The sequence below is a fragment of the Emydura macquarii genome, unplaced genomic scaffold, assembly GCF_026122565.2.
Source record: "Emydura macquarii macquarii isolate MOO-44397 ecotype Brisbane River unplaced genomic scaffold, CSIRO-AGI_Emac_v2 contig_1876, whole genome shotgun sequence".
Taxonomy (NCBI): Eukaryota; Metazoa; Chordata; order Testudines; family Chelidae; genus Emydura; species Emydura macquarii.
In genome coordinates, this window is record NW_027132013.1 from 4,199,681 (window position 1) to 4,224,885 (window position 25,205).

The following is a 25,205-nucleotide window of genomic DNA, read 5'->3' on the forward strand; positions in this document are numbered from 1 at the left end:
CCAATAAGATGTACTAAGAAGACTCTCAAGGATTAGCATAGCTGATGACATTCAGGTATACGGACATGAGACAATATGGCAGAAACTATGGCAATCACAACCACAATACCAGCTAGCTGCTAGAAGACCCAGGGAAGTAAATCTAAAACTGAATAAAAACAATATGAAATTGCGAATGACTGTAGTACCATACATGAGACACTTGTCCTCCCCAGGGCTATGACCTGACTCCAAAAACATACAAGCAATACAGTAGATGCTCATACCTAAAGACATTAAATTAGTTTAGAGACTATTAGGATTTCTAAATTATCTGACAACATTTCTTCCAAGGCTCTCAAGTATGCATGAATTCCAGAGGTGACTACCAGACAAAGATGCAGTATGGACAAAATGCAGCTGGTGACCAACTATCCCATCCTGAAATACCATGGCATGAACAAAGAGGCAATCATATAATCTGATGCCAGTGAGATGGAGCTTGGAGCATCACTCCTGTAAAAGGAACCGCCAGTTGTTAGTCAAGATCACTATCATCCTCAACCCATAAACCTCCTGATTGTTGCCTTCACTTGATGTATCACATCTAAAATTTAGTCTGTCAGCTCTTCAGGGCCAAGATTGTATATTATTGTATCCTCTATGAAGTGGCTAGCACACACTTTTAGGCACTATAAATAATATTAATAATTATGTGGTGTATTTATTTAACAGCTTTACATTTCAGAAAGCTCTTATTTCATGGTGTTTCATATACTGTGTGACAATAAATGGTTTGCACCAAAAATTATATTCCTTTAGAAGATATTCATTTACAAGACAATTTTCAGTAGCATCGTAATATTTGGTATAATGCCGGAAGTTCATTCTTCAAAGGAGATTATTCATTAAATATTATTTTGAGAAGACTCCTCCACTAACAAATATTCTTTTATATGAATTAAATTTGGGTTCTGTAAATACCTGATACAAATAAAGAGAAAAAAGTGTTTCTTTGTATAGTTAATGTTAAGCATTTCTCCTACTTAACAGCAAAAAATAACCAGGTATAGCAGCAAAATTAGTATGTGTAGGTGTTAAAAATGAAGGTACAAGCTTCTGATCTAATGTAAACGTAATGGAGTGAGGGAGATAGACAGAGTAAGGGAGTGACTGACTAACTGAGGCAAGGGTGAAATATATCAGTATGCAAAGAGATAATAATAGCAACCAAAGGACTAAATCGATTGCTTTAGATGCCATTTGAGTCTAATTTATTTTGAAGGAAAATATTAGTTTTTTCTGCTTGACACAAAATATATTATTTTAGGTGGTATGGCAGCCATGTCATGAAATGATATCAGTTTTTAAGAGACCACATCCACATAAGGGCCTGATCTGAATCCCATTAGACAACAAGCGACTTTCCATTGGCCTGAATGGGAGTTGGATTGGACCCTAAGTAATTCCAGTTACTCGAATATTAAAGGACAGAGACTCACTGGCACATCAAAGCTTGTCCCTGGTAAATTCATGGGTTAAAAACCTAAAACTTGACCTTACAAAGATATGAAGTACCTTACATCCTGTGGGTAGACCCACTGAATTGAATGGGATTAATCAGAGTGCATACATTTAAGTATGTGAACAAGTCTTTGCAGTCTTCACCCCCACTGAAATTGAATTCATGTATTTTTCCTTTTGTCTTGCTCTGTATTTACTTCTTTTACTGACTTTGGTAATTTCTTTCATTTTCCTTCTAACATCTTTATCTAGAAATTTTTCCTGATTATTTTTTAGTACAGCGTCCTTATTCAACTTCTCTCACCTCTTGCTCCCATTGCAGATGGAAGGTTACAGCCGTGGAACCTGCATACAACTTTCTATCACTGGAAATTTTTAAATCAAGATTGGATGTTTTTCTAAAAGATATACTTTAGTTCGAACAGGAATTAATTCAAGGAACCCCTATGTCCTGTGTTATGTAGAAAATCAGATTAGATTATCACATTCGTCCCTTCTGGATTTATAATCTATGAAACCAGATTAAAGATCATTTCATTCCTACTGGTATTTGGCAAAACCTCTCTCCACCTACTAACTTTTCTCTACCGCCTCCTCCACACTTTGGGGTTTTTTTGTAGGAAATTCAAGTTTAAATAATCTTGAATAGATTTCAGGACCTAAATTAATTTAAAACAAACAAACACACTTTCTTTCATGCAAGTCACCCCAATTCGAATTTTCTCTATGAAAAAAAACTGGGTTAACACTTGTTTCTCCATTTCATGTGAGATTTTCAATCTCACAGGAAATAGAGTATATAACAATACAAAAAAATCCACATCTAGAAATGTCATGTCCTGCCACCTGTTTATCATTATAATCCTGAATTTCCCTGGTACCAGCTTTGGGTTTGTTCTTGTGCACAATGAAATCATTGTAGCTTCAATGAAGAAGGATCAGGCACCTTATTCTGAGGGCCTGATTCTGCAAGTTACTAAACTCCTCTAGAGATATACTGACTGCCTTCAAATCCAATTGATTTAAATGGGAGTTTAAGGTCCTCGGCACCTCACGGAATTAGATTTAAATTCACTCTAGTACAGCTTCAGCTATAAAATAGGACTTCACTAATGCAGAGGCCTTGTAGTGATCCTTTGGACAAGGGTGAATTTCACCTTTAGTGAACAACCTAAAGTCTTCACCAAAAGTTTTCCAAGTTAGCTTAATGCTCCTTTCAAAATTCTGGGCCTGGTCAACTTCTTATAGTTTAACTCTATTATCTGTTTAGTTGCAATGGCAGAGTCCTTTTAAGTGTTTCATTGCCACCTTTCCAGGTTAATGCATCTAGGGTGACCACATGTCCCGTTTTGGGCAGGACAGTCCCTTTTATAAGCCCTGTCCCGGCCGTCCCGACTTTTTTGGCAAAACCGGCAATTGGTCCCATTTGCTCTTGCTGACTGATCATCAGCTGGCAAGATCAAATGGGGCAAATTCCCAGTTTTGCCAAAAAAATGCGGTTGACCTCTTGCTGGGAACGGAGGAACGTGCAGGGGGGCAAGCAGCAATGCCAGCCTTGCATGGGGGGGGAGGAGGCAAGGTTCAGGTGAGCAGCAATGCCAGCCCCGCATGGTATCCCATTTTCCCTTTGAGAAATATGGTCACCCTCACCTACCTTCTTTCTTTGTGAAATAGGAAATTAATCTATGCCTTTAGTAATAGCAGTTTCACATATGACTTACTATACTTTCTATTTTTGTCTCTCAGTGGTTATTACCAATTTTTTCCCATATGTCAGCTTGATATATTCTTAATTATTGATATATTGTTATTGATATATTCTTATATTCTTTTCCTTGATTATACTTTAAGCTTAATTTTTATTCATACAGTCTGTATTACTAAGTTGCAACATAGATCTTTGTATATTCAATAACTTTGTATTTAGTAGCTTATATTTGTTGCATGTATTGACACCAGAACCTCAGCCCACTGTATCTTACTCTGTAGACCCTGATTCTGTAATCAGGTCCATGAAGGAGAACCACTGAACACATTGAAGTCAATGGGAACAGGAGTCTGCCCAAAAAGACCATATTGTTCTGAATTCTATTGCATTTATTCAGAGTTCAATATTTTATCATGTCTTTTCTTACTTTCATTTTAGATTTGAGAATAAGCCTAACAAATCATAAGCAATAATTATGTACCATGTAATTTGGGACACACTGTATTCCAATTTCACATTAGATCATTTCGAAGGATAAAAAAGTCTAAACTATAATTAATCTATGATCAATACGCAACTTTATATATTTTAATATGCACAAGAACGAAGCTAAATTTAAAATAAAGATCAGCCAGATATATACAGTTTCTGAAGATAATATTTATGTTTCAAAATTGATGTAAATTGTGTATCTGGTGCATGTCTATGTGCTAGCACACACAGAGAAAAACCTTATGTATGATCAAAGGGACAAGGAAATTACTGTACCTTATTCAAAGTCTGTCCCAGATTCTAGTAGGTAAACAGATACACTAACAGATGACAACCAATTTTCCAATCTGATCATTTATATGCACTTTGACAAAATATGTCAAACAAATTGCTCTATTCCTTGGTATCATTTGATAATAACTGATAAGTGATGGCAACAATCAATTTATTTCCTACTTTAATCAATGGCTTATTTTGATTAGAACCAAATTTAGAAGATATTAATGTGAAGTTTTCCTATGGACATTAGCAATTAATATTCATTTTTAGTAGGGGCTAACAGACCACAGTTAGAAGGGGTTACAAAAGATGAAGAGTATCTACAGTACAATATGCAGCATATACTTAAAATAGTGAATGATAAAGATCTCAGTGTCACTGCCTTTATATTTATTTTAATAACATTGTGCTTCCCATGAGAAAATACCTTATAGCATGTGAAACAGGTTAAGATTAATCATAATACTGAAATGACAAATGAACATGACCATAACACACACATGCATCCCTTTTGGTTCTATTAAATAATATAAGTTAAAAATAGAAGACGTCATAGCAGAGTGCTGTTTTGTGGATTTTTATGTCTTTTGTCCTTTTTTTTTCGTGCTTTTATTGGTTTAAATGTGTTCTTTCATAACTGGTTTAGACAATAAGCTGCAGGATCTGATCTGTAAAAATCAAACTGCTAAATGTTTTTTAAAAATAAACAAACAAAATATGCATTGGACCTGATAGTATTTAATTTAAATATTTGCAACTGAAGAGCCAACAATGTTAACCTCAATCACTCTGATCTAATTAAAGAAAATAAATTAGAAAAGCAAGTTTATCATGAAAACCATCTCTTTATCATGAAAACCACCTTTGCTATTTAAAAACAGAATTATTTTGTTTATTTAACAAGAAAATGCATCTTAAGCAGTGTGTTTACTGCCACAATTCTAATAAAAACAAAATTACTTTTCTTTATGGATGACAATTGTTTTTTTAAATCCTAAAGCAATTATCTTATATTAAATATGTATATTTTAAAGAATAAGATTAATACAATAGCAGACTTTTGGCATTCACAAAAAATTATTAAATTGCAAAAAATCTGTTTGAAAACACCCACAAACCATCACATATACACATCTCTGCATAATTATAGAGGAATACAGGAACTCAGACTTGAAGCCTAGCAACAGTATCCAAGTATTAGTTAGTCTGTTAATCAACTACCAAAAACTCACACACCAGCTCAATGTGTTTCATATTTAAAAAACAAAACACAAAAAAACCCTCTTGCTTCTATCATCAGACCTGCTGGAGAACAAGATGTACGGTATAAACAAACCTTGTTCACTTGAAGAAGAACAACCCATGTCATTTAATCCATCTGATAATTCATCTCATCACAAAGAGCCAAGGCAAAAAAAAGAGATTTAAAAATAGGTTATCCGAGTCAAAGGATTATCAGCTTGCAACTTTTTTAATATCTGCATATCTGTATCTAATGAGAGCTTCAGGACTCCTATATATATTATTGTTGGTTTTTTGTATCTCCATCCTATAGAAGCCATAGTAAATGCTGTATAGCAAATGCTTTCTAAACCTCCTGTGCTCATTTACTTGCAGACAGCTGTAGGCTGGATGAAAACAATCAGGGATTAACTTTTCTATTCATCACATCTTTTAATCCATTACTTTCTCTTAGCTTGGAAAATACATAAATAAATAAATAAGACAGTGCAACTAATTAAAGGAAGAATGGAAAAGGTTATAAATCTGTAACGTCTAACTGCTGTGCAGTTCATTAAGATTATATTGTACAATATATGTAGTGTCTCTTTCAAAATAGAGAAAAAGATGGAACTGTATAAGCACAGAGCTGCAAGTTATTTCTGGATTCCAAGGAGTTTCAAAATATGTAATAATTAAAATAAACTCTTTTAATATGTTTATCAACCCTGGAAAAGCTCATTAGAGAGCATCTTGGATTAGAGCAAATTGAGGTGATGTACTGAGTGTTATGAATGAGGTGTTTGCTTCATAATAACTTTTCTTGCTTTACAAAAATATTATTTTTAACTTGTTTCAAACACGGTTACTTCAAAAGAATAATTGACATCATAATTTTTATTTACCATTTGGACATTTGTCAAATGCAAAAAAAAAAAAAAAAAAAAGATTATCTTCTGTTTTGAACCTTGTTTTAAAAGAAATACAATTATATGAGAATTTACTTTTAATCCCTCAGTGTTATCCTTTATCCAGTCCCCTATGAATTCTTTATCTCAGACACAAGATTAGGTTTTCCAAAATGGCACCCACTCTTGTTAGAAGTAAGACTGCTCGGAACATCCCTTTTTAATAGCAGTGAATTTCTTATGATACTTGAGTTATTTTAAGGGTCTTTTTTGTCACTGAAAACTGATAATACCAAACCTAAGGGATATGTAGCACTTTGTGACATGGTCGGTACTTGTTTTCATGTTGATGATTGCCACAAAAAAGACATCAAGTTACAGAATATGCTAACTGAGATGCAGAGTTGATTAAGCTTAATTGACATTAGGTGGCAGGAAAAGCAGCAAGCTATCTCCATTAAGCAAAAGAAAAATCTGATTATCTGAGCAGCAAAGGAATGGGTGAGAGAGCACACACAGCTCTCAGTGCCCAGAATGAAAGTTCAGACTTTTTAATGGGATGGCCCAGCTAAGGGATTTTATATGTGAAAATCTAGGGATTCTGGAAAGGGGTTCCATGGAACTCCAACCTGTCACATGTAGGAACATCATTGGTTTCAATATATTTACACAACATGAAGACTGAGGTAGAATTTGGCCTTCTGACTCCTTCTCATCCCTGGATTACCAATAATAGCTGTAAGTGGAGTGTCTGATATTGCAACCTTCACTTCAGTCAAACTGCTACTGAAGTGGAATTTTGCTTGAATAAGGGCTGAACCCACAGGATAAAGGCTGATGCTACCTTTGTAGGAAAAGAGAAAAAGCAATCCCGCTTCAAATTAGTTATTTTCTATTGTACTGGAAAATGCCTACAAACTCCATCAGTAACAACAGGGCATTTTCTTAGCTTTGCTATTTGGGACTGGTCCAGGCCTATGAAGGGCCCTTTGCAAAGCCATGCAATTGGGCTTTCCCTCTTGATTGAAAAGTCCACGGTTTGGTGTATGACTTTCTACCCTACCCCACTCTAAAAGTCTATGAAATGTCAGGTAGTGGGAAGGGAAAAGAATAGAGGAATAGGTAATGTACCCAGAAGTAAGGTCTGTGTCTTTGCTTATGTAGAGCATTAGAAGAACAGTGGACTGATATTTCCTGTTTAATAAGAGAGCTCTGCAATGTGTGCCAACTCATACTACCATAAAAGCAGTGATATCCTGACTCCCTAGTGGACTCAAGTTATAATCACCATTATTGAACGAAGTAGCTCATTCTCTACAACATGTTGTATAGGACCATGAATGGTAAACATCACACTTGGGGGTGCTAGGTCCCCATGACTGCAGGTTTGGCCGCTTTGCCTGACACAGCCCTGTTACAGAGACAGTACAAGACTACCGCATAATGACTTGTACACATATTTTCCCACTGCAGTAGTCTGCGGCAGCAAAATGGTGTAAGAGGAACACTAATTAGTAAATGTAAAAACAAGAGATGGACTCCTTGACTGAGTCCTTCTCCAAAGACTCCAGGTCACAAGCAGTTAATAATTTTGCACATTTGGAATGCCTCAGTTGTAGAATTCCAAAAACTATTTTGTAAATATTTTACTTACCAATATCTGTTTCCTTGTGATTCTTGATATATTCAGCCAGCTCAAAATTTCCTGCTATTATAGCCACCTAAAAATTGTAAAATAGCTCAAATTAATATGTACTCATAAGTCATATACCATGCAAATATATGGAGACAGATATTGGTACACACCACATGAATTTATTGTTCCGTATAACAAAATAGGATAACGTACATTTATTTTGCATCTTTGACCCTTTCTCCTCTATGCAGGAAACTATTATATTTATGTTAAATTTGATTAAACATAATACAAATAAACAGGAATCTTGTAAGTAGCAAAGACACAGACAAAGCAGGGACTTCTACAATGTGGGGAGGGGAGAAAATGTGGCCCAGCCAGGGCCACCCCTCCAAACCCAGAATGGTGAAGGGGAGACCCCTCATTTTGGGAATACTAAGACCCAGGTGATGTCTCCTCTCCCCCTGCCATGTGGGCTTGGGAGAAAGCTGCAAAGAGGAGTCAGACAGCCACTGCAGCCACTAAGGGCAGACGCAGCCAAAGCAAGGACCTTTAGTCCTTTGAAGAACTTTCTAGAGTTTTGACTGAACTTTCTCTGCCCTGTGCTGATTGGCTGTGTGCGCCAAACCTTCCCTCTCCACCTCCCTCTCCCCTTCAGTCTTTTCACCTCAGCATCACTCCTTTTCCCCTTCTCCCACACTCTCTTCTCTTCAATGTCTCCTCTCCCTTCCGTTTAGCTGGTCCCCACCCAGAAACCAAATAAATAAATAAAAAATCATGGAACTAACATGACATTTGCCATCATCACATTGTTCTCTCTGGCTGCATGTTATAACTCCTTTCCCCCACCATGTGTCTGTCTTGTCTATTTAGACAAGTCTATTAAGCTCTTCATCTTTTTCTTTTCTGTTTGTACAGTGCCTAGCATTATGTCCATTATGTCCTGGTCCATGACTAGCACACCTAGGCATTATTGTACTACAAATAATAAGTAATCTTAATAATAACAATAAACCATCTCATTAAACTATATTCACTTTACATATACAAAAGCCATCTGAGGGGGGCATAGGAGGTTGGTAAATGGATATGGATCCTTTCATGTCTAATGCCAGTTCCAGTTATTCCAGTTGAGTATCCCTTATTTTTTTCATTGCTGTGGTGAAGAACTCCACAAAGTGAGAGTCTGTGGAACTCTGAACCCAGAAATTTAAGACACTGTTTCTCTTGATTATTCTATCTTCCTCCCCTGAGGAGAGAAGCAGGCATTGCAAAGGGGAAATGAGAGAGGACTATAAAAGCAGTCTTACCAGCCACAAACAATCAAATATCATGAATCAGACACCAAAAAATCATTAAACTGCCTTAAAATCATGGCATTTTTAAAATATACATTTTTAATAAATATAATAATAAAATAATAAATCATTTTGTTTTTCACCTGCCTTCCAACTCTTAAGCCTTTTGGGGAAGCCACCCAACTCTGAATTCAACCATAAGGGCATTTCCACGCTGCAATTAAAAACCAGTGGCTGGCCTTGGCCCCGGTGACTCAGGCTTGTGGGGCTTGGGCGAAGGGGCTCTTTAACTGTGGTGCAGAAGTTCTGGGGCCCTCCCAGCTCACAAGGTCCTAGAATCTGGGCTCCAGCCCAAGCCCAAACCTCTACACTTCAATTAAACAGACCCTTAGGCTCACAGGGTGAGTCAGTTGCTTGGGCAAGCCGTGGGTTTTTAATTGCAGTGTAGACATATGTTTAGATACTCTTAATGTGAGTATCTCCATTGTCCATGTGCAGGGGTACTCACTCACACTCTTGTAACCCTCTCCCCTTTTCCCTTCCCACATTCTTGCCCCCAATATTTTTCACCTGATCCTTTTAGGGTCTTCAATGCCTCTTTATATCAGTAAGAACCACCCTTTTTCCTGACAGCAGCTTCGCTTCACTCCAATTGGGAGCAATGGGAGGTAGTGGCCATCCTTCCTAAAAGTAGTAAAAACTGCCACATGCACTGGTTGTAAAGAAAAGATGGCCAGCTTAGCTGAGGGAAACATGTGGCCTCAGGAATACTGACAACGAGAACAGGTGGTCATTTTGAAAAAGGAGAACAATTTGGAAATGTACTGTTGACAGAGAAAAGTTTATTTGCTAGCCCCTGATAGCTCATAAAATGTCAGGTGATGAAGTAAATACAGTACATTTTTAAAATGTGTCTGAGATGTTCTCAGAGTGTGAGATGTATAAAGTTTGGTGTTTGTGTAGGCAGCGATTTTTTTAGGCACCAAAAAAAAGGTGAGACTCAGCAGAACAAATTTCATACATCGACCACTTTTAAAAATTACACTCAAACTAATTAATAGATTTACTTTAAAAAGCCTCAGAAAAGTTACTCACAGATTATGTGCTATAAATTTGAAAAAGTTACTCTGTGTTGTGTATAGAAAACAGAGAGTTTGAATTCCTAATGTAAATTAAAAACTCAGTGTAACCTAAAATAGAGAGTCATAGCCAGCACCTCCATATAAATATATATGTAATATAATTGCATTTATTTTTTATGCTTTTATGTCAGCACAAATTATCTGTGCAGTATGCATCATTCTGCTATTAGTGCAATGTCAAACATCTGCACCATATGTTTGGGCCTTAAGGTGAACGTGCAACCATGCGTCCTACTTTAACGTTGGAAATAGTCTCATTAATACTAAAGTCTTAAGAACAAGGCTGTTTGCAGCAGGGGATGGATGAACTGGTTCAGGAAAAAAAAAAGTGGTGGCCTCCTTTTCCCCTTCTTCTCAACTCCCAACGTACATAACGATGGCTACTGTGCCAAGACCTTCCTAAAGGCTTGAAACTCCCTTGACATTACTCTCCTCCCTCCCAACCTGAAACACATAAACCCCTTTGAAGATTCAGTTATGAGACCAGAAGTTCTGATTATCTTTGTGGTGGTTTCAGGATGAAAACACCATGCAATAATTACCTTTTTATCAGTTAGCTGCAATCAAATAATGGCTAGTTAAGTCTACGCAGCTTGGGGTCTAACCTCCACTAGCTGGTCATTATTGACAACTAAAGGCCTCTAAACAAGCCACTATTGCTTAAATATCTCACAATAGCAAATACATTTCCAATATACCCCTTTTATCAGAGCACCAGATAAAGCTCAAAATGTAAAAGGTTGTCCATGCTGCCTGTCATGTTCACATCATAAACATTTCAAGTGTTTTCCTCTATTTAGTCTCCACTTTTCTCTGTAAACTATTTCATAGTCACTTAAATTACATTGTTCACTGTAAAAGCTTGATGTAATAATTAAGATTTTTTTTACAGGAAACATACTTCTTATTAAACTCTTTGAGGCAGAGACCATCTTTTTGTTCTGTATTTGTATTGCACTTAGCACAATGGTGTCCTGGTCCATGACCAATGCTCCTAGGCACTATGTTAACACAAATAATAAATAGTAACTTTTCAGATTATTATTAAACCAGAAGATATTCAGGATATTTGAATAAGTGAACAGCAGGCCAGCATAAATGAAAGCATAAAAGCAAACCCAAATGCTCTAACTGAAATTAGACCCCAATATGTATGTTAATTATATATACATCTATTTACAAACACACGACCGCTGTACAGATATATTTTAAAACTGATCATCAGCAGACAGTTCTGGGCATGTGCAACATATACATTTTTTCCCATTAAAATAACTCTGCTCATAATGTAAAATAGCACAATGAAAAATGTTTACTGGAGATAAATGTGTAATTATTTTTCTTTTTCACCTTTTCAATAGTAGGGAAACTCTGTGCCTTGGATACTTTCAGGCTGTGATACTTCAAAGTTGATGTATTACTAAGACTAGAATGTATTACTATGTATCAATAACAATGGGTCAAATCAGTTCCCATTTCTGCTGGATTACAGTCCAAAGAGCACAGAAGAATGGATGATCTTCTCAGCTGCATCATAACCTTCCTGGACCCTATCGATTCCTGTGAAGAATCTGTTCTGGGAGAAGGGGGCAGGAGGGTTAGGGGTTGGAGTGGTACGTGTGCTGTGTATTGTCACTCCAGAAACCAGCAGGGAATTTGCTGAAAACTTAATACTTTTTAAAACGATATCAACTTTTCTGCACCTGCCTTTCTGTGCTTTAGGAAAGTTTTCAGGAGAGGTCACCTTGTCAGGTGAGGGAAGCCCTGTCGGCACAAGTAGTGATGGGCATGAAAAAGTACAGTAGGCCAGGGACACAGGGCCTCCATGCAGACAGTGTTGGTCTCCGGTATATCCCACAAGATTCACATTACTCTCATGAGATCTACGTTTTTTAGACTAACCCCCCCCCAACTCCATCCATGGAACTAGGGGCTGAGGTGGCAACGGCAAATCCCATCTCCCTTTTCCCAGCAGAACAGTCTGGGAGGTGAGGTTTTCCTTGCCATGTGTTTATTTCTCTATAAGGGAACCATGTGGATCAACAGCAATACTTCAAAAAAGATCAATGGCCCTTTTTCCTAGACTCAAAAGGATTTAACTCTTTCATCAAGGCAGGGGGCATTTATATGCTTTATTTCCTCTGGATAAAATTACTATTAGACCCTGAATCAGACAGTCCATTCTACAGAATCCCATGATATCTTCGCACAAGGGGGCCTCAGTTCTCCCTATTAGCTGAGGAAGGTAGGTGTCTCCTATGCAGTGGAGGGCTTTTTAATCTAATCACCCAACAAAAGACAGGAGGACCTGATTTTCCAGTGCCCTCCACCTTGTGTTGTCATTTACACCAATGGAAAGAGGGTATCCAATGCTACCAAACCAGGTGCAGAGCAACAGAGAATCAGGTCCAATATATCTTCATTGCCATTTCTAATGAGGGACTGAGGACTTTTAGGCAATGAGCCATTATATCTAGCTTTAAAAAAATCCCATTTTCCTATATCACTTGATTGAATGCATATGGATTGAAAACCTGAACTTTCTGAATGCCTAGAAGAATGCTGTGCAATTACCTCTGGAACTACATTTATGATTGGCACTGGCTGGAAAACACAAGTATGTCTGATATTTTGAACCAGAACTAAAAGAAATTAAATTGATCTTTTGCATAAAAAAGGAAGCTTAAATCAGCTGGAGCAACAACATTCTTTATAACCTTTCATGGGTTCAAGGTGTTTCTAAGGTTATGTCTACACTGAAGACGGCAAAGTCGCCACCATCAGATCGACTTATCTGGATCAACTAAGCAGTCAGTGAAGATCCGCTCAGTCGATCCAGAAGTCAACGTTATTAATCCACCCCCACAAGTAGCATAGTGCTGCGTCAACGGGAATGCGGTTCCCATTGGTGCAGTGCAGTGAAGACAGCATGCAGAAGAGAAGCACAGCAGTCGACGGGAGTTATGCAAGTTCTTTGCGTACTTTGCGTAACTCCCGTCAACTGCCGCTGAATCGCGGAGGTAAGTGTAGACAAAGCCCTAAGACATTTATTACTTTGATATATAAAATGACTTTGCCATGTTGCAGGACATTAATGGAGATTCATTATTATTTTTCATTATTATTGTCAATGCATTGTCCCCTGTTGGCTTATTCTTACAATACCCTAAATATACAAATCACAATAGCTACTTAGTATCAGTAGCCCAGGTTTTCCTGCCAAGTTATGTGATCAAGTAAATGCATTGGACATGGAATGGCAACAGAATGAGGCAACTCAAGCTAAGAAGAATAAGAAGTTGATAACTTGGCTGCATTACATACTGCTCACATCAACAAAACTATCCTGACCAATTATCCTCTTACTGGATATTCTCATGATGTAGCAGTTTTGACTACAGTGAGCATAATTACTATGGAGACAAGGTGGCCAGAAAATTTTTAAAAATTCAAAATGTATATGAAAAATGGAAAAAAATCCATAAATGTTTTTCACTATTTTTCAACCAACTCTATTATGCAGTATTATAAAATCAGACCCACTGTCATTGCCAGTGCAAGATTGTTTCATCTAGTATGGTATATGGACTGTTCTCTATAGTAGCGCTTAGATACTAAGCTGATGGGCACTATAGAAAACCTGAACGTGCTAAGTAGAGAGACAGTAAATCATACATCAGTCACTGTTACAATGTAAACCATGCTTTTCTTTTTGTAATAATTTAGGACAAGATTTGGATATCCTTATTCAGTGGGCTAGTAGAGCAATATGCAGTTCAAGATGAGTAAAAGTATCAGAATCTGGCACTTATCAACGAATATCCCATTATTTTAAAGTGTAACCCATAAATACTAAGGTACTCTATACCCTATGAGCCTGACAGTAAAGCTGTGCAACTACCATATATTTCAGTTTGCGCTGTACTGGCAGGATTGATTCACATGGGTTCATGCCCTATGACGTGCATAGAGTTTGGGGAGTTTCTTTATAAGTCAGTGACAAGATTTTTATTCAGCACCACCTCTTATTAACATGCTCAATTCAAATGCGGAATTCATAATAGAAATACAACTGTATTAATGAGCAGACGTTACCCAAATGACAGAATCTTTGATACACAGCGGCGAATCTCAAAGTGTACATACAAATATGCTGTTTGACTGGCAGACATGTGTTTTATTACTCAAAAGAGAGATATTTATATCAGATAGCTAGAACACAAAGAATAGTAGGGGGAATTATTCCTGTGTTTGCTCCTGAACCCAACTCAGAAAAATTTCCCAAGGCATCATTCATCCTGTTTTAATATACTTCAATGTGGCTACAACACTACAACAAATCCTAACAGCAAAAAATGAGGAAAAATGTATCAATTTTCAGAAAGCATGAAAAAATAAATAAAGTACAAAATATTTCATAGCATAACACCATTGTGCTTTACCTCATTGAACATGGTGGGTGAAGTGGGTTGAGAGTTAGGAAAGAAAAGCAAGTTTGAAAAATCCGATGGTGCAAAATTATGTAGGTTACATTTTAAAAATTCTAAGACAGCTAAGCAAAGTAAAACAGAGCGCTTTCTCCGCCAGCCTTCTTCTGGAACCAAGAATTGTATGTGTTCTGAGCAGAGCTCATGTATTGGAGACAGAGGTTGTAATGAACTACAGCAAAGTACAGTAAGCTTTTATAATGAATCACTGCATTGCAATCTATCAAAGGAAGGAGGCACTATATGGTCAAGCTCAATTTTAAAACTAAAGCTCCTATTTAAAACAGATTAAAGTTGGTGGAAAGCCTCTCATTGATTTAAATAAGAGCTTCCCCAGGCCCTAATCTCTATATAATTACATTTAATTCTATTTTTTACATTTTAGAAAAATTCATTGATTAGGATCTTCCTCGAAAGCAAGGGAGGTTGATTAAATTACATTTTAGGCAGATTGATAACTGATTTCCTGTGGGATGGAATTTCTAAGACTACTACTATTTGAGGTTTTTTTAAAAAGTACCAAAAAGGCCATTGCTCTACAAAGAAAAAATATTCCACTCCTAACAAAAAACTGAAAAACAAGGTTACTTACCAGTAACTGATGTTCTTCGAGATGTGTTGCTCATGTCCATTCCACTATAGTGTGTGCACACCTCCGTGCACGGTTACCCGGAACTGTTTTCCCCTTAGCAGATCCCATAGGGCTGGCTCCGGCGCGGTATATGAGGCACAGCCGGCCCTACATCTCCTCAGTCCCTTCTTTCTGCCAACTCTGGCAGTGGGGACGGGGAGGTGGATTGTGGAATGGACATGAGCAACACATCTCAAAGAACATCAGTTATTGGTAAGTAACCTTGTTTTCTTCTTCGAGTGCTTGCTCATGTCCATTCCACCATCCTTTGGAGGTGGATAGGAATTACCGGTGAGCTGCCCTCAGCACCGCTTTGCCGAATCCCACGTCCTCTCTCACCTGCTGAACGATGGAGTAGTGGGACATGAAGGTATGCACCGACAACCAGGTAGCAGCTTTGCAGATGTCCTGCAGTGGCACTCTTTCCAGAAGGGCCGTAGACAAGGCTTAAGCTCTGGTTGAGTGTGCTGTGATAGGTCCTGGAAGCGGCACCCTTGCCTGCTCGTAGCAGAACTTGATGCAAGACGTAATCCATGAGGAGATGCGCTGGGTGGAGACAGGTGAGCCTTTCATCCGGTCAGCCATTGCGACGAAAAGCTGCATCGATTTCTGGAACGGCTTTGTACACTTGATGTAAAAGGCCAGGGCTCGTCTCACATCCAATGAATGCCATCTCCTCTCCTCCTCCAAACCATGCGGTTTGGGAAAAAACACAGGGAGAAAAATATCTTGATTACAATGAAATTGGGAAACCACCTTAGGCAGGAAGGCTGGACTGCACCTCATCCTTATAGAATACTGTATAAGGGGCTCCGAGATCAAGGCCCTAATCTCGGAGACCATCCTAGCTGAGGTAATGGCCACCAGGAAGGCTACCTTCCATGAAAGCATGAGTAGAAGGCATGAAGCCATGGATTCAAAGGGGGGCACCATCAGTCTCGAAAGGATCAGGATGAGATCCCTGGGAGGCACTGGGTCACGGACCTGAGGATACAGCCTCTCCACCCCCTTGAGGAACCTGACCGACATGTGATGGGAGAATAGGGATCTCCCCTCTAGCGGCTGATGGAAGGCCGAAATGGCCACCAGGTGAACCTTCAGTGAGGCCAATGCCAGACCCTGGAGCTTTAGCTGAAGCAGGTACTCCAGGATCACCTGTACAGGTGAAAGGCTGGGCGGGATGCCCCGGGACTTTGCCCAAGAGGTAAATTGTTTCCACTTAGCCTGGTACACAACCTGTGTGGAAGGTTTCCGCAGAACTTGTTGGACCTGCGCCCAACACAGAGCCTCCAGGCCGTGAGATGCAGGGAGTCCAGGTCCGGGTGCAACAGGCGACCATGGTCCTGGGAGAGAATGTTGTGTCGCCTCGGGAGCTCCAGGGGTGGCGTGATCGACAGGTCCAGAAGCATGCTGAACCAGTGCTGTCCTGGTCAGGCCGGAGCGATGAGTATAACATCCGTCCTGTCCCTCTTTATTTTCAGCAAGACCTTGGGCAGGAGTGGAATGGGCGGGAACGTGTACATGAGGGTCCCTGTCCAGTCGATAAGGAACGCGTCAGAAATCAACCCAGTCTTACGACCCAGGAGCGAGCAGAACCTCAGACATTTCATGTTCCAGATCGACGCGAATAGGTCCAGTTGGGGAACACCCCACTTCTGGAAGATCATAGCCACCACCTTTAGATGCAACGACCAGTCATGGTGGGGTAGAAACGACCTGCTGAGGCGATCCACCTCGTCGTTCCTCACTTCCGGGAGGTGAGAGGCAGTTAAGTGGAAATCGTGCGTCACGGCAAAGTCCCACAGACAGGTAGCTTCCTCGCAGAGGGCCGAGGAGCGCGCTCCCCCCTGGCTGTTTATATAAAACATGGCTGCGGTGTTGTCCATCAGCACCTGCACCACTTTGCCTGTCAGGAATCGGAGGAACACCTTGCACACTAGGCGAATGGCCCTTAGCTCTTTCACATTGATGTGCAGGAGCCTCTCCTCCCCCGACCAGAGGCCCTCAGTGCCTAAGTTGGCGCTGATGTGGGCTCCCCATCCTACATTCGAAGCGTCAGAAATTAGGGTGACCGACGGAACCAGTTCCCTGAATGGGACGTCCTTCATTGCTGCCCTGGGAGACCGCCACCAGTTTAGGGAGGCTAGGATGGGCAGGGGAACTGTGACCACCCGGTGCAATGGGTGTCTGCTCGACACATATACTGAGGCCAACCATGCCTGGAGCGGTCTGAGTCTCAGGCGAGCTAGTCTCACTACGTATGTGTAGGCTGCCATGTGGCCTAACAGCTGTAGGCAGTGCCTGGCTGTTGTCGTGGGGCATCGGTGCAGCTGGGAGATAATAGAGACCGTCACCTCGAAACGCGGCTGAGGCAGGAAGACTCTGGCCTGGGAATCATCCAGGGTGGCCCCAATGAATTCTATGCGTTGCACGGGGGTTAGTGTGGACTTCTGCTCATTTATGAGCAGTCCCAGCCTGCTGCCCATGGAGCAAGTGAAGGTCATGCTCTCCTGCACTTGGGACCTGGACCTGCTCCTGATCAGCCAATCGACCAGGTACGGAAATATTTGCACACCCTTTCATCTCAGGTGGGCAGCCACTACCACCATGCACTTGGTAAACACCCTTGGAGCCAAAGCAGGCCAAAGGGCAGGGCTGTGAACTGGTAGTGGGAGTCAGCCACCGTGAAATGGAGAAAACGCCTGTGGCTAGGGAGGATAGACACACGAAGGTATGCGTCCTTGAGGTCGAGGGAGGCATACCAGTCACCTGGATCCAGGGAAAGGATTATGGAGGCTAGGGAGACCATGCGAAACCTGAGTCGTTTGACATATTTGTTTAGATGACGCAGGTCTAGTATGGGTCTCAGACCCCCCTTCGCCTTGGGGATGAGGAAGTACCTCGAATAGAACCCCTTCCCCTTTCTGCCTTGAGGGACCATTTCCACCACTCCTATGTTGAGGAGGGTGTCCACTTCCTTCAAGAGAAGTTACTCGTGAGAGGGGTCCCTGAAGAGGGACATGGGGGAGGGTTGTTGCAGGGGGTAGATGTAAACTGTACGGCATAGCCCCCTGAGACTATCCCAAGGACCCAACTGTCCGAAGTGATCTTTGCCCATTTGGGATAGAAGGACCTTAACCTGTTTAGGAAGGTATAGGGCACATCCAGGAGAGCAGTCGGGGCGCCACCCTCGGATGCACCATCAAAACTGTCTCCTCCGGTTGCCCGACCTCCTGGGGGGCCCCTGCTGAGGGGATGAGGACGAGCTAGGGGCTGATTTCTCCATCTAAACCCCCTATTCCTGTCCCTATTCCTATAGGGTTGAAAAGGCCTGGCTGGAGGCCTTAGCTGCTGCTGCGCCTGGGTATATGATTGACGCCTGGAAGCCTGGGGCATGTACAGGCCCAGGGAGCGAAGCGTGGCCCTAGAGTCCTTCAGACCGTGCAGCTTCGCATCGGTCTGGTTGGCGAATAGGGCCGACCCATCAAAGGGGAGGTCCTGAATCGACTGCTGCACCTCCTGGGACAGGCCTGAGGATTGCAGACACTAGCACCTTCTCATGGAGATGGCAGAGGCTATGTCCCTGCCCGCCGAATCAGCAGCATCACAGGATGTCTGGAGTGCTGCCCTAGCCACCGTGGTTCCTTCCTCCATGATGGTGCACCCCTGATGACAGGATAGATTGGAGCCCTGGCCCTGGCCCCATCTGGATACCCCTTAGGGCCAAATAAGGCCATTGCTGCGGTCATTGACCCTGGGGCCAACCCGGGGATGACTGCACCACAGGCTGTGATGCTTTGTGGGGGTGTCGGCTCTCCCGACGGCTGTCCCCCCTGGAAGGCCCCCAGTGACTGGACTGGTGGTGCCATGCACTTCCTTGGTCCCTGGCGTCCTTCCATGTCGGGGACTGCCCTCTCGACGCCTCCGACCTGGAGGACAATGAGGACTGTCTCCATTGCCATGAACAGTGCCGATGAACAGAGGTGTGGTCCGAAGAGCTAGAGGTACCGGAGCGTCATCTTGGTACCAATGACTTCCGGTACCGCTTGCCATGCGGCCCTGTAGACCCTTTCGGTGACTGAGGTCAGCGCTGCTCCGAGCTCTTCGGTGCCGAGCCGGACTCCGGCGACTGGGTTCCGTGTCATGGACTGCATGGTACCGGGTCCTCCGATGGCGACCGGGTTCTGCCCCGCCTCGGTGCGGGCAAACTCCTCGGTGTTGGGTCCTCTGATGCAACCGGATTCTGCGCCGCCTCAGTGCGGGCGAATTCCTCGGTGCTGGGGAACTGGGACGGGAGCTGTCCAAGCACCGCCTGGCAGACCTCGACCGGTGCCACCTCCTGGCCTGCACTGCCTCCAGTGCCGGGGATCGACGTTGGCACCAAGAGGGAGACTCCTCGTCCTAAGTCGAAGCAGGCTGGCTCGAAGACGCCGACCTGGAGCAACTGCTGGGGGAGCGTCTCTGCTCTACCCCCAGTGGCCTTCCGGCGGGAGATATTCCTCCCCATCCCGGGGATCTCCACCGTCCTTCGGGGGACCCAACTTGGGTTTCCCCCATGACACCGACCCTTTCTCCCCTGGCAGAGGGGGGGACGGAGGTGGCGTAAGCAAGGCCAACAAGGCTCTTGCCGCCTGAAAAGCCTCCGGTGTTGACGGCATCAGCAGGGGCACTGCCCCACTCCCAGGAGCTGAGGGAGACTCCCTGACTGGAGATGCAGGCACCGGAGAAAACTCAACGGGCTGGGTCCGGTGCATCTCTGAGCTCAACCTATGAGCCGTACCTATGGCGCAAGGGAGTGTCCGCGCTCTGCGCGTGTTCTTCCTCCTTGGTCCCGGCGATGTTGCGCGGTGCCGAGTCGAGGCTGGCGATGTTGTGCGGTGCCAGATTGGGGCCGGTGCCGGCAGTGCACTCTGCACCGAGATCATGCTCGGTGCCGAGGTGGAGCGGGCTGGCTTGGACACCAGGCGGAGCGCTGCCTCCATCAGCAGGGCTTTTAACCGGATCTCTCAGTCCTTCTGAGTCCTCAGTTTAAAAGCCCTGCAGATCTTGCACTTTTCTTTTGTGTGTGCCTCCCCCAAGCACTTAAGCCAGCGGTCGTGGGGGTTGCTGAGCGGGTAGGCCTTGCCGCAGGAGGCACACAATTTGAATCCCGGCGACCGGGGCATAGCCCGGCTGCTCTAAATCCCCACAGGGACTTGCCTTATCTCTAACTACTCTTTTTAACAACACTTAACAACTACTTAACTAACTAAACTACTTAGAATAACAAACAAGTTCACAGAAGGGGAATAGTACTTGCTGAGAGCAAGGCTAGTTCCAGCAACCATCATGGGCGGAAAGAAGGAACTGAGGGGGCATAGGGCTGGCAGTGCCTCATATACTGCTGCATGTGCGCGAGGCTCCAGGGGGCGCCGGAGCCGGCCCTACAGGATCTGCTAAGGGGAAAAAAGTTCCGGGAACCGTGCATGCCTCCGTGCATGGAGGCATGCACTCACCTATAGTGGAATGGACATGAGCAAGCACTCAAAGAAGACGACGACTAATTTGCAGAGGTGCTGTTACTTGGCCAAAGGTGGAAGTTTGGTGGAAGTTTCTGCCTAATCTTGGGAAATTAGTGTATGTCCTAATGCATACGGTAACGAAAAGTATCACATAACCATTCCTTGATGTGAGATGTTACTGTGAGCTTGTTGACACTTACATGTTGAGATTTCCAGCTCCAGGTTCCGTCATGCTGAGTCATGTACTGTAGCTGTTTTTGTACTGCATATACAGTGATCCCATTAAAATTTTTTCATTCTGAGTGAGTATCTTTTTGTTTAGTACTTTTGTCCACATGTCTTAAATCACATTCTCAAAGTCCTTACATCAATTTATTCTATTAAACTTGCTTCACTTCATGTATAATTGCTTATTCTTTTTTTTTTAAAGTGCTTTGCCGTTTCCACTAAAAGTTCTGTTTCTTTGCCCACACAGTGGCACAAAATATCCCTTCCTTAAGAAAGGGCCAAGAAATGTTTAGCAAATGTCTACATTTGAGGTAGGAGGTGTGATTTCCAGCTCTCCTAGACTTACCTGCATTATCTCAACCTGAGCTAGTGTGCTCAAAGCAGCAGTGTAATGGGGGTAGCACGGGTGGTGTCTCAGGCTAGCCACCCAAGTATGCATCCAGAGGGTCCCGGCAGGTTTGTATTCTAAACTGCTGCCCGTGCTACACTGACCCTACTGCTATTTTTAGGCGCTTGCTGGAGCAGAGCTATAGCAAGTATGTCTACAATACATGAACTGGAAATCACACCTCCTGGCTCAAATGTAGATCAAGATGTAGCCTTAGTTTCCATGGACTCTTTCCATTGGAGGTCTATCTAATACAGTATGTCTCTAGGTTTTTATAATGGCACCTGTTGGTGTAATATGTGAGCAGCACAGTATTCATAGTGAATTATTTCTCCTCCACTCCACCAGAAGGGAGAGTGAGCATTAACTTCCCATTGCACAAATGTCCTGTAATCCACAGGCAAATCCTGTAGATACAGGATATCCACTGAAGGCTGGCACATTTGGTAGGAGGATAGGTACTCAGGTGCCTGCCATTATTTCCTGCCCCTCCTACACCATTGCAAGGTTCTCTACACTTCCACATTAACAAGCATCAAAGGGGTCATTTTAATTGGAAATATCTGCAGAGTTCTTCACTGAAATTAGCCCAATGTGTCATATCAAAGGTATGGGGTATATCCATGATCAGAAAAGTCATGCAAAGCCTGTGGAAACTGTGGTAGGCCAGGATCATCCATATAGAAGCCCTGTATCTCTGAAATACCTCTGACTCGCTACCATCAAAGCTCCAATCCCCTCTGAAAATTTATATTTAATTTGCTAATTCTCATTAAATGAAACATCATCTAGGAGTTTACACTCAGCTTTTCACTCATGATTTGATTCTCTATTCCATTCTAGCAGTGTAAGTTCCCCAAAATATTTTGGTCTGTTGCTGCAAACACAGCCATCCAGACAGAAGAGGAGACCAAGGATAAGAAACCCCATTCCTAGCATTTGGCAGGAATCCCTAAAGGCTTTGTCAGCAACAGCACTGATGGACAAAAACAAATTCTGCATCTTGAGAGGGGATTAGACAAGATGACCCTGGCTGTCCCTTCTAACCCCATGGTTGTATGATTGCATTACAAGAAAGTAAGTAACACATTGCCATATTAGTTAGCTTCTGCCCCTTTTTTATGGAGAGCAATTTGTACCATGAAAAAGGGCAACATTTCTATAGAAAGATTGTATTCTAGCTTCTAAAAATTACAAAGAACAGAAAGGGAAAACAAGAATAACTATAAATCAATACTCAGGCGTTCCTTTAGAAAATACAAAACATACAAAATATTAATTTGAAAGTTTTCATTGGTTCTTTTTTGAATACTCCTTTTCCTCTTGCTTTGATTAGAATGTTAATAGTTTCTCAAGTTTCATTGTATGGATATTTTAGTAGTCTAATGTTCCACATCTGTAAGAGTTTGAAGAGAGGAAGAGAAAAACCTTCATAACTTTTACAGGCTCCCTTCCAAGGATGTAGATTATCTATAGTGATTACTGCATGATTGGCAGGAGAATCATTCACCTACTTTTTTCTGGTGGAGAAGTATTCCTTCCAAGGCCTTATCTAAATACAAAAGTTTTACTACTTTAACTGTACCAGTATACAGTAAAACATCAAAGATATGAATACTTCAGGAATGGAGGTTGTTCATAACTCTGAAATGTTCATAATTCTGAACAAAACATTATGGTACAGTACCCTGCAGTCAGTGTCTTCCAGCTGAGATTGGGAAAGATCTCTGCAAAGGTGGCACCTGGCAGCAATGCCTGGTTTGCAAGCAGCTCCCTGCCCTATTCCTGTTTCTTGCCTTTGGACTGAGCCGGGGAGGCCTGCCCTGCACCCTTAGCGCTAAAAGTCCCAGCCTCAGCTGCCTCTCCCCAGGGTTCGCCCTGCTCTGTGCACTGCCCGCTGCGCTCCAGAAGCAGCATGTGGCAAGGAGTTGGTGCCAGCCTGCTGCTAGCACCCCTCCGTCCTCAGCCCCTTGCACTCCCAGAGGTGCTGGCAGGATCCAGGAGTGCAGCCATGGACAAAGCTTGGGCCAGCTCCTCCAGAGCGCAACCTCTGGCTCCCACTCCAGGCCAGGATTTGGCTGCAACAGCAGCAGCTCTCAGCTGCTCGGTCTTTCCCAGGCTCCGGCTCCTCTTGGACTGAACTTCTAAATTTGTCCCCCTCCTAAAGGGGAGGTGGGGTGCGTCTGCTCTGCATTCTCCCATCAGGTTGCCTTGGGCTAGCAGCAGGGGCTCACAGCAGTGCCTGTGAACCTCAGCGTCTTCACCTTCTACCTGTAAGTGGCCTCCCCTCATGTGGCAAGTGGAGTTGGGGACAGGAAACCCAGATGTGCTGCGCTTTAAGATGCAATAGAGGCACAGTATATTATTTGCTTCCCCTCTCCCCCCAGTTCTTTGCTGCCTGATTGCTTACTTCCGGTTTCACACGGTGTTCGGTTGACTGATCAATTCATAACTCTGGTGTTCGTATCTTTGAGCTTCTACTGTAGTTAAAGCAGTAAAATCCTCCTAGTGTGGCTGTGTCACAGATGGTTTACATATACTTGGTCTTGCCTCAGCACAGGGAGCTGGACTAGATGACCTCTCAAGGTTCCATCCCGCCCCAAATGTCTATGATTCTATGCTATACCAGTATAAATGTCCTTATACCAGCATAGTTTATTCTCATACAGGAAGTGAAAATAAGCTATACTGGTATAAGCACATTTATACCAATATAGCTGCTTCCAAACTAGGGTTGCACTGGTATCAGCAAAAAATAAATCACACCACTAAACCAAGAGTTATGCCAGTACAAAAAATAGACCAATCAAAGAGAAAAGAGTGTGCTTTAAAATTGCAAGAAGGTTTCATCAGGATCAATGTAACATTCCACAATGTAAACCAGCTGTGTGTAAAAAAAGCTAACAGTTCTAGACCGAGTGATACCCCAAACTCAATGTGAGGTCACTTCGAGGAGGCAGTGTCATAGTGATGGGGAAAGGCCCATGCCATTCCTGGAAGTACCAGAACGTATGCTGGGAACGTGTGAGTGGCCAAACTGTAAATAGCTATAGATTCACACCCTTGCTTGCTGTGTGCACAGAGTCTCCATGTAGGCAAGCCTTCCCCTTTTAAAAATGTACGGCAATAAATACAATAAAAATATAGGCCCCAATCTTGTAAAAATCGATTCATATGCATAATTTTACATACTAACTTCAGTGGAACTACTCACAGTGGGACTACTGACAGTGTACAAAGTTAAGCTTGTGCGTAATTCTTTGCAAGGGGGGGGACCTTAAATAGTAAAAGGAATGAGGGGTTAATCAACACAGATGGACTTCTATTTCAGTGATGCTCTATCAAAACTTGACCCTAAAAAGGGTGTTAAAGTATGGAGTCACTGAAACAGATCCCATTTGAGACACTTGCTACGAGCCATCGCTCGCATCCTGACGCACCAAGCCTTTGGGTTAATGACTATTTGCTTAAGGCACCTGATGGAGAATTTAGCTGATTGTAACTGTCACAGTATAGAAAGCAAGAGTTCTAAACAGAAGCTGTGTGTTTGTGTGGATTCTTAATTTGCTTTGTTAAGAAGCAAAACTTGTTACAGTTACCCTATTGTCTCACTTACTGTCTCAGAGACAGGTCCCTTTCAAACATAACTAGTTAAAACAGCTTACTCTTTCTAATGCCAATCCCAGCTGGATTCTCTCCGCTTTAGGGAGGAAAAGAATTATTTTAACTGACACTTGTCTAGTTGTTGCAAAAGGTAAGTAAGTGGTAACTAGGTACGTGACT

The 25,205-nt window shown here is 42.4% G+C and overlaps 1 protein-coding gene across 1 annotated transcript in view; it reads right to left on the reverse strand.

Moving 5' to 3' along the window:
* The window catches only part of SHANK2 (SH3 and multiple ankyrin repeat domains 2), a 621,534-nt gene that overhangs the window by 435,283 nt on the left and 161,046 nt on the right, over positions 1 to 25,205 (reverse strand). The window contains exon 12 of the mRNA XM_067557524.1: positions 7,766 to 7,832. Within this exon, the coding sequence (XP_067413625.1) occupies positions 7,766 to 7,832 (67 nt within the window). The remainder of the gene's footprint in view (positions 1 to 7,765; positions 7,833 to 25,205) is intronic.